General features: G+C 52.7%; 1 protein-coding gene across 6 annotated transcripts in view; it reads left to right on the top strand.

Moving 5' to 3' along the window:
* Ldb3 (LIM domain binding 3) overlaps positions 1–13,253 on the top strand; it is a 55,973-nt gene that overhangs the window by 15,643 nt on the left and 27,077 nt on the right. The window contains exons 5-10 of one of the 6 annotated variants that reach the window (XM_041662724.1): positions 368–390; positions 1,382–1,585; positions 3,522–3,536; positions 5,630–5,799; positions 6,272–6,308; positions 11,546–12,169. In XM_041662724.1, coding sequence (XP_041518658.1) covers positions 368–390; positions 1,382–1,585; positions 3,522–3,536; positions 5,630–5,799; positions 6,272–6,308; positions 11,546–11,642 — 546 coding nt within the window. In that variant the 3' untranslated portion in view covers positions 11,643–12,169. Of the gene's footprint in view, positions 1–367; positions 391–1,381; positions 1,586–3,521; positions 3,537–5,629; positions 5,800–6,271; positions 6,309–11,545; positions 12,170–13,253 lie in introns of those variants that run through there. The other 5 variants (XM_041662721.1, XM_041662725.1, XM_041662722.1 and 2 more) reach the window with 5 other exon arrangements.

Here is a 13,253-nt window from a genome sequence, read left to right as displayed (position 1 = left end):
TAGCCGCAGCAGTCATGTCTCTGTCTCAGCTTTCTCTCCAGGGTCTACAGTCAGGCTCTACCTATGTGATCCATGGATCTGTGTATAGTCTTGAGTCCGACAAGAAATTCCTTCCCCTTGGCAAATCAGGAAGTGCGGGACTCACCACTTAAAGGGAGTCCTAGCACCTCCCACCCAAACCGATGGTTCTAGAGACCCCGATTCCTGACTTTGTGCTCTCTCCTTCCTCGCTTCTTACTCCTTGCAGACTGAGGCCGTGCTCCGGCCTCCTTCACGACCATTCTGAAGATGGTCCCTACATTCGCACTTCCCCGGTCAAGGCCTCACTCTGACTGTTCCATCTTCTTTGCTTTCTCTCTCCTTCCAGGTGGTAGCCAATTCTCCAGCCAAGTTAGTATCCAAGGACAGCATGTGTATGTCCCTGTGTGCCTTTCCAGCATGCAGCTGCCTTCCGTTGGGTGTGGATGGCGTGTGCCTGTTGGCATGGGTACCTATGTGCATGTGTGAGTGGGGGTGCATTGTGCGCTGGATGTGCCTGCACGGGTATTTGCTGGAGTGTGGAGGGAAGCCGTTTCACACTTCAGCAGCTTGAGGCTTGCAGGTTAATTCAGGTGTGTGGGGTGCTGCGCTCTCACTGGCCTGTGTGGTTCTGAAGACTTTTCTGTCCCAGTGGGACCCCTGAGAAGGACTCGGTGTGATTTTATCCCTGCTTGGGGATGGCACCTACCTGTTGAAGGGAAGAACCTGGATGGGTAGAGACTGGCAAGCTACAGCGTGCAGGACTTGGGGGCCTGGGCAGCCCGAACCATCCTCCAAGGAAGAAGCACATGCATGGAAGGATCTGGAAGAACGGAGTCCCAGGCCACAGAGGAATGACTGGCAGGATAAGCCCCTTCATGAAGGAACTTTGCTCAGAACCTCAGCATCTCCAAGCGTGCCAGTGTGACCGCTTTTTGCCTTTGGAACAGTCTAGAATCTGCTTGGGCTGCTGCCTCTTCTGTCACATGGCCCAGCTTCTGTCTTCTCCCCAAGTCCCGCTCCCCTAACCCCGCTTGTGTCTGCTTCTCCATCATGCTGTGAGTGACCCTAGGGGGGAGTCGGGCTGCAGGGAAGCCTGATGGGAGTGGGAGAGCCCATTCAGGTGGACATGAAGATCTCCTGCAAGGGCCTTGGGAGGTGCCAAAAATTCTCCTGGGCACACCCAGGCAGCCCACAGTGGGGAACTTGGGGAACTTGCTTGGGTCAAGACCTCAGCTTTGGGAGATCTCTCTCCACATTCCCACCAGCACCCTGGCCTTGACTTCCCATGTAACCATCGCCTGTTGCCCTCTCTCTTCCCCTTCCCTCTTCCACCCCCCCCTTTCCTGCCTGCCTTCCTCAGCGCCGACTACCAGGAACGCTTCAATCCCAACGCCCTGAAGGACTCAGCCCTGTCCACCCACAAGCCCATTGAGGTGAAGGGTTTGGGCGGCAAGGCTACCATCATCCACGCACAGTACAACACCCCAATCAGCATGTACTCACAGGATGCCATCATGGACGCCATCGCTGGGCAGGCCCAGGCCCAGGGCAGTGACTTCAGTGGGTAAGCGCCTCCCAACATCACATGACTGTGGAGGCTACCAAAACTAGCAGGACCAGCTTTCTTCTCTCACCTAGCACCTCCCGGGTTCAGACCCCTGGAGGGGATGGACCAGCCTTCACCAGGGACTTCCAGAATGTGTTGCCTTTTCTCTCTTCAGAGTCTGCCTCTGCCCTGCATTCGGCTGTAGGAGAAACGGCAAAATGTAGAACATTGTGCTTCCTCAAAGGGATTGTCAGACTCAGTTTCCCAGGCTTTATGAGCGGTGCTGGCTAGAGACTTTGGGAGTGCTTCTGCTACAGCTTCAGCAGAGCACGGGAGCCTCCCCGCACCTCTCATAACTAAAGCCGTACTGGGGAAGTGGAGGAAAGTGTCTTATTCTAGTGATGAGCATCAATCCAGCACTTGGTGCGTTTGTTATTGGGAGAGGCCTTGGGTCAGCTATCCAAGGTGCCATTGGCCGTCAACCTCTCTCTCTCCTCCTCTTTGCCCCAGGAAGCCTGGCTTCAGAGCAGTAGGGTTTAAAATGACCTTGGCGCCTGGGATTGGTCTATTAGCTTGGTTGGGTAACTCGAGGGTGGACTAGCGACAGAGTTGGTAGAAACTCGGACAAAACTGGTACTATTCAAGTATTAACAGATGAGCCATTCTCTCCTGTCTTCTCCTCACCCCCATTTCTGTCTCATCCTTGTCTCTTTCTCTGTATCTCTCATCTCCTCTCTGTATCTGTCTTCCTCTCTATTGTTTCTTGCTTTTATCTGTCTCATCTGTTTTCTTACACACACACACACACACACACACACACACACACACTAATGCACACGCAGGGATATAGGGGGGTAGGAGGGTAAGTCATTACTTTTTTCTGCTGGGAAATGTCATAGCGCAGAGCTTACCTCTCTAGGCAACATATTATCATCCCTGAATCAGAGATTCCCAGAAACTCAGGAGAAAAAAGTCTATGGGAACATTAAACCTTTTTCTGAAACTATAAGAATAGATACTATTTGAGGGACACATAAATGTCCCAGGCATTTCTTATGGGACAAGGACAAGTGCTTGTGACCATGGTGTACTTACAGAGGCCAGAGGATAAGGTTACATGTCCTGAGCTCCATTTCTGGAGAACCTGACTTCGGCTCAGAGAGGCACTACTCCCTGTCGACCACCAGGGGGCAGAGGTTGTCCATTTTGCAGTCACTAGTCCAAAACCTGCAGAGTTTAGGACTGCAGGCATCCCTTTGCAGAGACCTGAACTGTGCTGATTTATTTAAATCGTTAATTCAAAGAAAAAAAATGACCATGCAATTTTTTTAAAACAACCATTAGGTCATGAGTACCCAGTAAAACAAGTCTGCCTGACTAAGCCCAAAAACCTATGGGATGTCCTGTTAACCTTTGTTTGTCACATGGTCCTTGGCAAAGCCCTTAAAAGTACACCGACACCAAAGGACAGTCAAACGGGAAATAATGGATCAACTGTTCAGCACACTGTATTTTCTGCACAGTGGGAAAACGTCTACTGTTTGATTTTATTATCAGGGCGCCTGTGATTTGGAGACTATGGTGCTCAGATGGTGACTCTAGCTGTCTCCCACCTGTTCCCTTCCCTTCTTCCCTGCCTCTTGTTTTGCTAGTGTGCCTGGAAAGGATCGACCTTTCCCGTTCCTTTTAACATGAGCGCGCTGCGCTGATGCTGCTATGGCGCAGTGAGGAACCCTCCTGACCATGACGTGTTCCGTTTCTGCTGTTAATCTCCATGGTTCTTTCCTCACTGACAGTTTTCTTTTTCTCTCTCTCTTTCTCTCTCTCTTCTCCCTTTGCCCACCCAACTCCCCTAACTTATTTCTGGTCCTAACCCTGCTCTCTTGCGTGCGCTGCCCCTCTGCTATCCCATGATGGACGCGCACTCGCGGCTGGGTTACCTTCTGCTTGGCAGGGCGTCGCCGCTGGCGTAAGTAGACCCGCAGTGTCCGTCTTGTCGTCTGTCTGGTTGCAGGATGGTGTGTGGGTCTGGTGGGGTGTGTTTGAGGACAGTGGTCAGCCCATGCGCTCTGTCCACCTTGTCCCTCATGCCCACCTGTCAGCCACCGACATCCTCTGCAGCCCGCGCAGGCAGATGCTTGTCTTTTGGAGTTCACCCGTGTCAATGTGGCTATGGAAGTCTAATCGTGGCACTCACAGTGCACCCACCCCAGCCTAAGGCTTCATTACTGCCTTCTCCTTGCCGTGCTTTGGTGAGGTTTTCCAGCCTTTCCTAGTTTCCCTAGGACAAGGCACATTTGTGGGGGTCAGAATGCACACTGGGCTATTATTCAGTGCCAGAAGGTGACAAAGTCAAAGGCTACTCTTTTAGGAGCCAGTCCCCAGTGTCCACAAGAACCAAAGAGATCTGGTTGTGCCCAAAGGCCTCAGGAACCCTTAGAATCTATCCTATATGAGAACCGGCTTTCTGCAAGAAGAACAAGAACCCAGGCTTTTCCTCTGCTTCTCATGTAGCTGTAAGCCCCTCCCTGGATAGACCCCGGGGAAACCCGGCTCTTTAAGCTAGAGAAAGTCTTCAGGAAAGCAGGAGCAGGGACACCTGCCCCCCCCCCATCCCTTTTCTATCTCTGCTCTCCTAACTCACCCTGAGTCAAGCCCAAGGAACCAGTCCTGGGAAACTGGGTCAATTCTATCCAGCGTCATGCAGAGAAAGTGAAAGGCTTGTGGTATGGGGGAGCCTGTCCCGCTAGCCAGCCCCCACTGGGCAGATGGAGCCAGGCAGGAGGGGGCGAGCTAGGGCCTGCCTCAGTCTGTGTCTTCTGTGGTTGGAGCATCTCATCCAAGCTGTGTAGTCCCTGGGAGGCAGATGAGGCCTTTGAGCTTCCTGACCGTAGAACACATGACAGAAAGGACCCTGGGCAAACCAGATGTGGTGACACATGATCTCAGTCCTCAGGGGAACCGGGTAAGGGCAGCGGCATAGCAAGACTCTGCTTCCCAAATAAATAAAGAAAAGTGAAGTGAAGACTAGCAATAGCAAAGGGGGACAAAAAGGACACTGGACTGGGGCCTGGGCCACCTACATCATCGTTCAGTGGTGCCCCCGTCTACTACAGCCTGGCACTAATCAGCTGACCTCTCTGGACCTCAGTTTCAACCTCTATGGAGGAAAGGATTAGCTGGCACGCTGCTACTACCATAGGCCTGGCCTCTGACATCTGAGAGGGTTTCTGGGCAAGACAGAGTCACAATCTAATCCATAAAACTTCTGTCATGTAGAAATTCCAATGCCTGAGAAGCTCTGGGATCCCTGCTGGCTTTGATCTGGAGCTGAAAAATTCATTCAGCTAGGAATTTTGGTCACCTACCATATATGTCAGACCCTGGAAGCTTAAGGGAATATCACCAGGTTCCCCTCAAAAGACTATGCTGTTTGGATGCAGGGACCATGCCTGAAGTATCCTCCATCCCCAGCCCCAACCCCCACTGTCCATGCGGATCATGCCAGTACCGAGCAAAACTTCCCACTTCGTTTCTTGTAACACTTCATAGCCAGGCTGTCTCCGGCAGCCGAGCCAGAAGCCCCAGGCATCTTCCAGCAGCAAGGCATTGGCAGCTCCCTAGCTGGATCTGTGGGTGTGAGGAGGCCATTGGATGGGTCCTGAGCCTCCAGGTCCCTCAGGCAGGCGGTTTTCACCCTGCCCCACGCAGGCAGAGCTGGCTTAGGGAAGCCAAAATCACTTCAAGGAGAACTACCTCCTCCTTCAGTAGAGGGACTCCAGGCTGTGGGGTGGGAACTTGTTCAGGCCCAAGATTAGCACTGGAATGGGGCCAACAGGAAGGATAGAAACCTCATGGGCAAGAAGAGCCACTGTCCTGCTGGGCCTTCCCTGACCTCTGAACCCCTGAGCACCGAAACCCTAGGCTTCTCAGCTCTTCTGGTACTAGAGGGTGAAAATAGTGGGCACAGATGTGGGGGGAGGGACGCAGTGGGAGAACCAAGTGGTGGAAGGGGGTCTGAGTTCCAGCCTGGCCCCCACCCACACCCCTTCTGCTCTACAGGAGCCTCCCCGTGAAAGACTTGGCCGTGGATAGCGCCTCTCCTGTGTACCAGGCTGTGATCAAAAACCAAAGCAAGCCGGAAGAGGAGGCTGATGAGTGGGCCCGCCGGTCCTCCAACCTGCAGTCTCGCTCCTTCCGCATCCTGGCCCAGATGACAGGGACAGAATACAGTGAGTGGAATCGCTGAAGTGGCATGGGGGGTGGGGGAGTAAGACAGAAGGGTCCTGGCTCAGTCTTAAAACTGATAGAAGCTGAGGAGTCAAGCCACTTGCCCTTGATGATTAACCAACATTGATAGAAAGTTGGCAACTGGGAGAGAGCCTCTGGGTCCCCGGCTGGGCCTTCCATTCTAACCCCTAACATGAGCAGAAGGCTTGTCATCCGGTTTACAGTAAGGTGATGGCTTATGATTTGAGAGAAGAGGACCTGCAGGCCTTCTTGGACCACCCCCTCCCTACTGCAGAGTATCCTCTCAGCTCCCCCTGACAGAGGCCTGGCATGCACACACTCACTGCCATCACTGAGAAGATGGTACAGGAAGTGTCCAGGGCCTGGCTGATTCCTAGAGTGTCCTCAAAGCTCTAGTAGACTCTCTTCCTCTGCTCCACATGAGTCCTCCTGACCAACTTCTTTCTCCCACAGTGCAAGACCCTGACGAGGAAGCTCTGCGAAGGTCAAGGTAGGTGGCCTAGACTTGGGTTCCATGGCCTTGCCTACTAACCTCATCCCTCCCCAGGGAGCCCCCAGGCCCCAGGACTCATGGAAAGAACCTTTCATGTTTATGTATTTGAAAAGCTCGGCCCTTAAAGGGCTCCAGTGGATGCGGACTTGGGTGACTTTCCCAGGTCAGTGAGGTAGACACAGGGGTGAGGAATCTAGGCTCTCCTGGCTCCCTTCCTGGGCAGGGGCAGGGCTGCTTTGGCCTTTGCTGGGCTTCGGAGAACTGTGAGGGCAGTGAGCCAATGCCTCGCCTGCACACTCATCTGTGGGCTTGCCCCTCGTGAGTCTGAAGGCTCGGCACTGTGAGCAGGCACGCAGAGGGCCATGCTAGGCATGAATACCTGACTCCTAGATTCACCAGCCCACGCATACACTGAGGCACCAGTTCTAAACATTGCTCCAAGTGTAACAGCTGCTGCAGGGAACTACAAGCCCTTGGCACAAGGAAGGACTTGTATAGGGCTAGGCATCTCAGGGCAAGGTCTCCTGATCAGTGGCAAGTTTGGGGTCCCCATTACTTGCCTACTGCCTGTGCCCTGTTAGGAGCTATAGCCCTGGGCATGAGTGGGGCATGGCTGTTTTGAAACCCACTGGAAGCTGTCAGGGCCTTCCATGGCGAGGCATGGGGCCTGTGTGATGATCTGTCTCTTTCTGGTAGTGAGTATGCCATCTGCATGTTCTTCTTGGACAGTCTGTCTGGGGCCAGCGAGTCTCCGGGAGGGTCTGGGACTCAAAGGCATGTTCTACCCTGAGCCAAGCTTTCTGTACTTGCTAACCACACACAGTGGCCACAAGAACTTGAGAAGTGTAAGGTTCTGGGGGCCAGCTGGGACTCCATGTGCATTTGATGGTTGAACTTGTGTTTCTGCCAGCCCGAGCTGCTCCCACTCTTTGACCAGGCGTGGGCTCCTCCCAGGGCTGCCACGGGTGGCATGTAGTCCCGGAAACGTGTTGAACTTCTGAGCCCCTTTGTGTATCACACACCCAGTACAACGCTGCTGTGTTCATCTCAGGGGTGGAAAGCCGGTTTTCTGTGTGGCTGAGCTCTCGACTCTCCATTCTGCCTGGGCCCTGCGGTCCCTACTTGCTATGTCTGTGCTTTCCCCGCCTTCTTCATTGAAGCCACCCACATAGATGTCCCGGGGAGCAATGCGGACTTTCCCCAAGACTCAATAGAGGGGTCTTTATGTCACCTCCCTGACACAGTAAGCGGCTGACTACCCAAGTTCTTTCCATCGGGAAGTCAGCTGGAGACCTTTCTCTCCCTCCTACAAGACACAGCAGTCTTCTTTCACGGCCTTGCCACCTCTTCTGTTCACTCTACCCTCTTCTGTCCAATATGCCTATGACTCCTGCAAGCTTGTGTCTTGTCGTCAGCCATCCATGATTAGAAGGAAAGGGGCCCCAGGAGAAGGAGAGCCAGCCTGCTCCCTGTTCTGAAACATTAGCAGGCGCTACCAGAGAGTTTGCTCAGACAAAAATTTGGCCAGAGGTTCCAAAAGGAGACTTGAGCCTACTTCCTTCCTCAGGCTCAGCCCATCCCTCCCAGGATTCCAGGCCCTTCAGGGAAGACTGAGGTTCCAGCCAACTTTTCCCAGAAACAGAAGGTGCAAGCCTCTTGATTCTGTCTCTTTTTTCCTGACTTTAATTTGTTGAGGGTTGTCCTCACTGGTAGAATCTTCCATGTCTCCAAATCCCATCTGGCAGAGGCTGTGCGTGTCCTTGTTCCTCTCTGCTCAGGAGTAAAGTGCCAAGTTCAGTCTGAAGCCCCTGGGGTCCCAGGATCACTCACCAAGTGGCCATGTGAGCAGAAGAAAGCATGTTTGCCTCTCATATGCTGCCTCCAGACAGCTCAGGGGGACTCTCTTCCCCGCGGTCAGAACCACACCCTGACTCCAGAGCTGGAGGCTGTGCCCTCAAGCCTAATGATCCATCCTGTGGGCTGATGACAGCTACCACCCTGCTCGCTTCTCCTCCCACATTGGCCCCTAGGATTCTGGCACGCTGGCAAGTCTGAAAGCCACAGATAGAGGCACTGGGGCGTCCAAGCACCACAGTCTAAGCAGACCCGGGAGGCCTCCTTCCTGTCTTTTGCTCTCCCCTCTTTCTCTCTCCTCTGCGTTCCTCTTCTTGTCTTTTCTTTGGCTAACCAGGAATCTCCCCACAGTGACAAACTGAGTAGGTTCACTAGATTCATAAAGGTTCTAGAATTGTCCTTCACTTTGTCATTGAACACTGATGACAAACTGTCGTTAAGCCTCAGTGGGCTTTGCTTAAACTGGGAATTGAACCGGCAACCGGCCAGGTCTCATTTTGGGCCTCCGTTGTCTCTAGGAGACGGCTGTGAATGCTGGCAGTGCCAGGTGAGCCTTGCCACACGGCCTTTGCTTGTCCTTCTTTCACCCACTCACCCTGACCCTAGAGAGGCAGCTCTGTGGCAGGGGGAAAGGCTCAGCACTCAGATGATAGTTTTGCTGTTGAATATCCGTGTGGTTTAGGATTACTTGTGTGGACCTCTCTGAGTCTCTTGGTATGACACAAAGGTTGGATCAGACCTGTGTTTTACAACCATGTGAGCACCTAGCAGCCCCACCTTTGTGCAACAATGATATAGAACTCCAGTGTGCTGGATTCAAGGAGTAGAGTGAGCGCATGCCAGGTCGCATGGATGGGAAGTGGGCCTCTGTGAAATGGCGATCGATGTGGGGGTGCAAGGACCAGGGCCTGGCGATAGTGACTCTGTGTAAACTGTAAGATCAGCTGTGCCTAATGTCAGTCTCTCTGACTCCTGCATGCTGCCAGTTCGTTTTGAAACCGGACTTCATTTTGAGGCAGTTTCCAATTGACTTGCATTGTAAGAAATGGCAGAGATGTGGTGGCACATGCCCTGGATTGCTGAGCTTGGGAGGCAGAGGCAGGTGGATCTCTGAGTTTGAGGCCAGCCTGGTCTACAGAGCAAGTGCCAGGATAGCCAGGGCTGTAACACAGAGAAACCCCGCCTAAAACAGAAAACAAAAATAAAAACAAACAACAAAAAAGAGAGAGAGAGACTCCTTATGCCTTCCCCACTTTCATTTCCACTGGCAAAGTCTTACATCACAGCACAACACAGTGATAATTAATGATGACGTCACTTCAGCTCCAAACACAGACTGTCCCACACCTAAGACTGTTCCCCATGTCTCCACACATTAACACACATATACACCCCCTTCCCAGTGATGACCAATGGTACATGACCATTTTAGGGTTGGGTTTTTCTTTTTTTTTTAATATTTATTTATTTATTATGTATACAATATTCTGTCTGTGTGCATGTCTGCAGGCCAGAAGAGGGCACCAGACCTCTTTACAGATGGTTGTGAGCCACCATGTGGATGCCGGGAATTAAACTCAGGACCTTTGAAAGAGCAGGCAATGCTCTTTACCACTGAGCCATCTCTCCAGCCCAGGGTTGGGTTTTTCTATTAGCAGAATTCCTTTGGACTTTACCTAAGTTGTTGAGTGAACCAGTACAAATTCACACACATACGCATGCACGCACGCACACACACACACACGCATGCACGTGCACATACACACACACTCACACTCACACCCTGATTCCAAAATCCAAAGCACCCCAAACCCAAAACTTTTCTGAGCACCATGAACATCAAAAGATGGAGAATTTTACCTTTGACCTCATGTCCAAACACAGATTCTAGTCCAGGTGTGGTGGTGCTTGGTATAATCTCAGCCCTTGGGAAGCAGAGGCAGGCTGATCTCTGTGAGTTTGAGGCTAGCTTGCCCTATATAGAGAGTTCCAGACCAGCTGCACAGCGTGACCTTGTCTCAAAAAGAAAAGCAGAAACAGTAGGCACAGAAGCTAGGCTGGGGTGTAGCTTGGCAGGGGGCTTGGCTACCTGCACGAGACCCTGGGTTCAGTCTCCAGGGCTGGAACAGTGTTGGGAGCAAAACACAGCTCTCATAAAAAAAATTACATTTGAGTTGTGTGTAAGAAAGTGTATATGCGATATAAATGAATTTTATGTCAGGTCCCCAAGATCTCTCCTTATATATGTGTAAATAGTCCCAAACCACTCAACATCCAAAACAGGTCTGTCCCACGCATTTTGCATCAAGGTTATTCAGTCTGTTGTTCATTTGCTCCTTTTCGCTGCTAAGTGGCATCCCACGATGGGGATAGAGCAGTGAGATTTTGATTTTGATTTTTCCTTAGGTAACTGTTCACAGTGCTACCTCTGGATAATGCCAGCACTACATTTTTTAAACTGTGTCTCGGTTCAGGTTGAGTTCACTGTGGCCTCTCCACTGCCCCTCTGCTATGGAGGTGTTACAGGCCCTTCTGCCAGGAGGGTTAAGACCCAGCAACGTTGGCTGGCCTTTCCCTGCCCCCCACCCCTCCCCTTTCTACATCCTAGCCCCAGGGTGCCTGCGCTGCACCCTCACCTGGGCAACTGTGGGTAGGGCTTTCCAGAGACCCCACTGACAGGAAGTACAGATCCCTCTCCTTTATTTCCCTGGCAGTGAGTGTGTGTGTGTGTGTTTGTGTGTGTGTGTGTGTGTGTGTGTGTGTGTGTGTGTGTGTGTGCTTGTGAACTGGGGTAGGCCTGGACTGTTCTCAGGGTCTGGGCCTGCAGGAGCCCAGGGGAGCGTTTGAAGGCTTCATTCTGGAGATGGTGAAGGTGAGGAATGCCAGACAGTTCAGGGAGGGATGTGACAGGTCTACCCATCGGTCTAATCACGGGAGTTATGTGTCCCTTCTCCTTGGTGCCCAGCTGGAGGACAGAGCCTGTTCCGGGCCTGCCTGCCTACCTGTTTGGTTTAGTTCTAAGAGCCCACAGCCAAAGCAGCTTTGCCCAGCCCTAGCCACATGGGCCAGGGAGCCAGCCTCCCTTTGCCCTCCCCGCCCATTGGTCCTCTAACCAGGCCCCTATTCCGTACCTCTCCCTCCAAGCAAGGCAGGGACTTCAGTCTCTCCGTTTCGCCCCAGAACTCTAGTCTTGCCCCATCCAACCCAAGCCTGCCCTCTGGAGAGTAAGTACCCCAAGGGCGGCACCGTCCCACCCTTTGTCCCAGCTTTGGGCAGGGAAGTAGTGGACATGTCCCCTAACCCCTCTCTTTCTCCCTCTCTTTCTCTTTCTGTTTCTGTCTCTGTTTCTGTCTCCCTCTCTCTCTGTCTCTGTGCCACAGGGAAAGGTTTGAAACGGAACGTAACAGCCCACGTTTTGCCAAATTGCGCAACTGGCACCATGGCCTCTCAGCCCAAATCCTTAATGTTAAAAGTTAAAAGGCTGCCTGGATTCCCCTGAGCCATGGCAGGCTGGACCCCCACCCCTCTCCCACACAGATCTGGCATGTGAACCCTGTGGTGATGCTTGATATTAAAGACTGTGCAGGGGGTACCTCTGGTAGCCAACACTAGCTCTTCTGCTCTCTGCCCATCCGAGAGTTGACAGCTGCGGCCCAGTGCCATGCACTCAGCGCCTCCTTCCTACCTCTCCCAGCCCAGTGTGACCGCCCCAGCTCCCACAAGCAGAGCTTCTGAACACACTTTGTGCAAACCCTTAGCTGTAGTCCAGAGGGGACATGGCAGGGTTTGCTGGCCTAATGCTGCCAAACGATGGAAATACAGTGACCGCTGGTCATTTGCCCACACCCCTCAGCACCTGGCCTTATACTCACCTGGAACACATTGCCTGCAGATCAGGGTCCTGGGTGGGCACCCTCTTCTCTGTACCTGTGTGCTGGCTTCCTAGACCTTTCTCGTGTACATATAAGCATGCTCGTGTTGAAATAAAGAGGATTTGAAATGAACAAACCAAGCCCCAATCATGCTGTGCCTGTGTGTGTGCCCTGTACCCCATCTTGGGAGGGCCTTCAAGGACAGTGCCAAAGTCAGAGAGGATAGGTATGGGCAACCGAGAGTCAGGGATAGTGCCCAGCAGGTAAGGCCCAGGGCTCGCTACAGCAGGTGAGGGATCCACACTGGGTTGTCCCCGGGGAATGTGGATGGGGACTACTCCAGGCCTGTGGCTGTTCCTTCTGCACTCAGCTACTATGACTGACAGGTGGCGCCTCACCATCAGGAAATATGCCAAAATTCCTTCCCCTAGGCCGTCCTGACTCCTGTTCAGCATTGTCTGGGTGGTCTGAGAAGTTCTCCAGTGGGCACACCTAGACAATGGGACAATTTACAGGAAAACCCTGGAGATGGAGGTGGGGGCTTGTGACAGGGAGATGGAAGGACCTAACGGAGTCTTGGTGACAGAGCGTAGGGGGAAGCCTTCAGCTGGGTCTTGCTCTTGGCCCCACCTGTGGCCTTGCGCTACACTGGAGCACTTAGCGAAGCTAATCAGAGCAGCCTCAAATGAAAAGTTCTAGCCCCTGCCAGCAGGCTTGTTGTTTCAAAGTCAATACTTCAACTACCTGCCCAGCAAGCAACCTGGTTCCTCGCTACATGGGATCATAGGCTGAGAACATAAGGACAATGGCATTTGGAAAATGAAGGAGATACAGTGGACCAACCTTCAGGATGCCCTACAGCCACTGAGGCTGGATGGCTGGAACCCTGTTCCCACCCCTGCTGTCTGAAAACACTTTCTCTCTGGTGAGCTCACCTGGGATGGCCAGCCAGAGAAGCTGTTCACTCCTCTCCACCCCTGAGGTGCTCTCCTAGCCTGTTCTTCCTTAGCCTCCCACCCTTCCTTCTTCTAACGGCCTGATGCCGTGACCGGGGACACACTTGGGGAGAACAAGAGATGTCTACCCTCACCCATATTTGGACTGATGACTTGCAAGGCCCAAGAGGAGGTTGTAGGGTCGGAGGTGGCCAGACATAGAGAGGTAATAGTGGTTCCAGGCAGTAGGCATCCATTGAATAGAAGGACCTCAGGAGATC

Source organism: Microtus oregoni, unplaced genomic scaffold (assembly GCF_018167655.1).
Source record: "Microtus oregoni isolate MIOR12 unplaced genomic scaffold, Mior012 000013F_ref0000133, whole genome shotgun sequence".
NCBI classification, from domain to species: domain Eukaryota; kingdom Metazoa; phylum Chordata; class Mammalia; order Rodentia; family Cricetidae; genus Microtus; species Microtus oregoni.
Note: the sequence above shows the minus strand (reverse complement) of the source record. Positions and strands in the feature narration are given on the sequence as shown.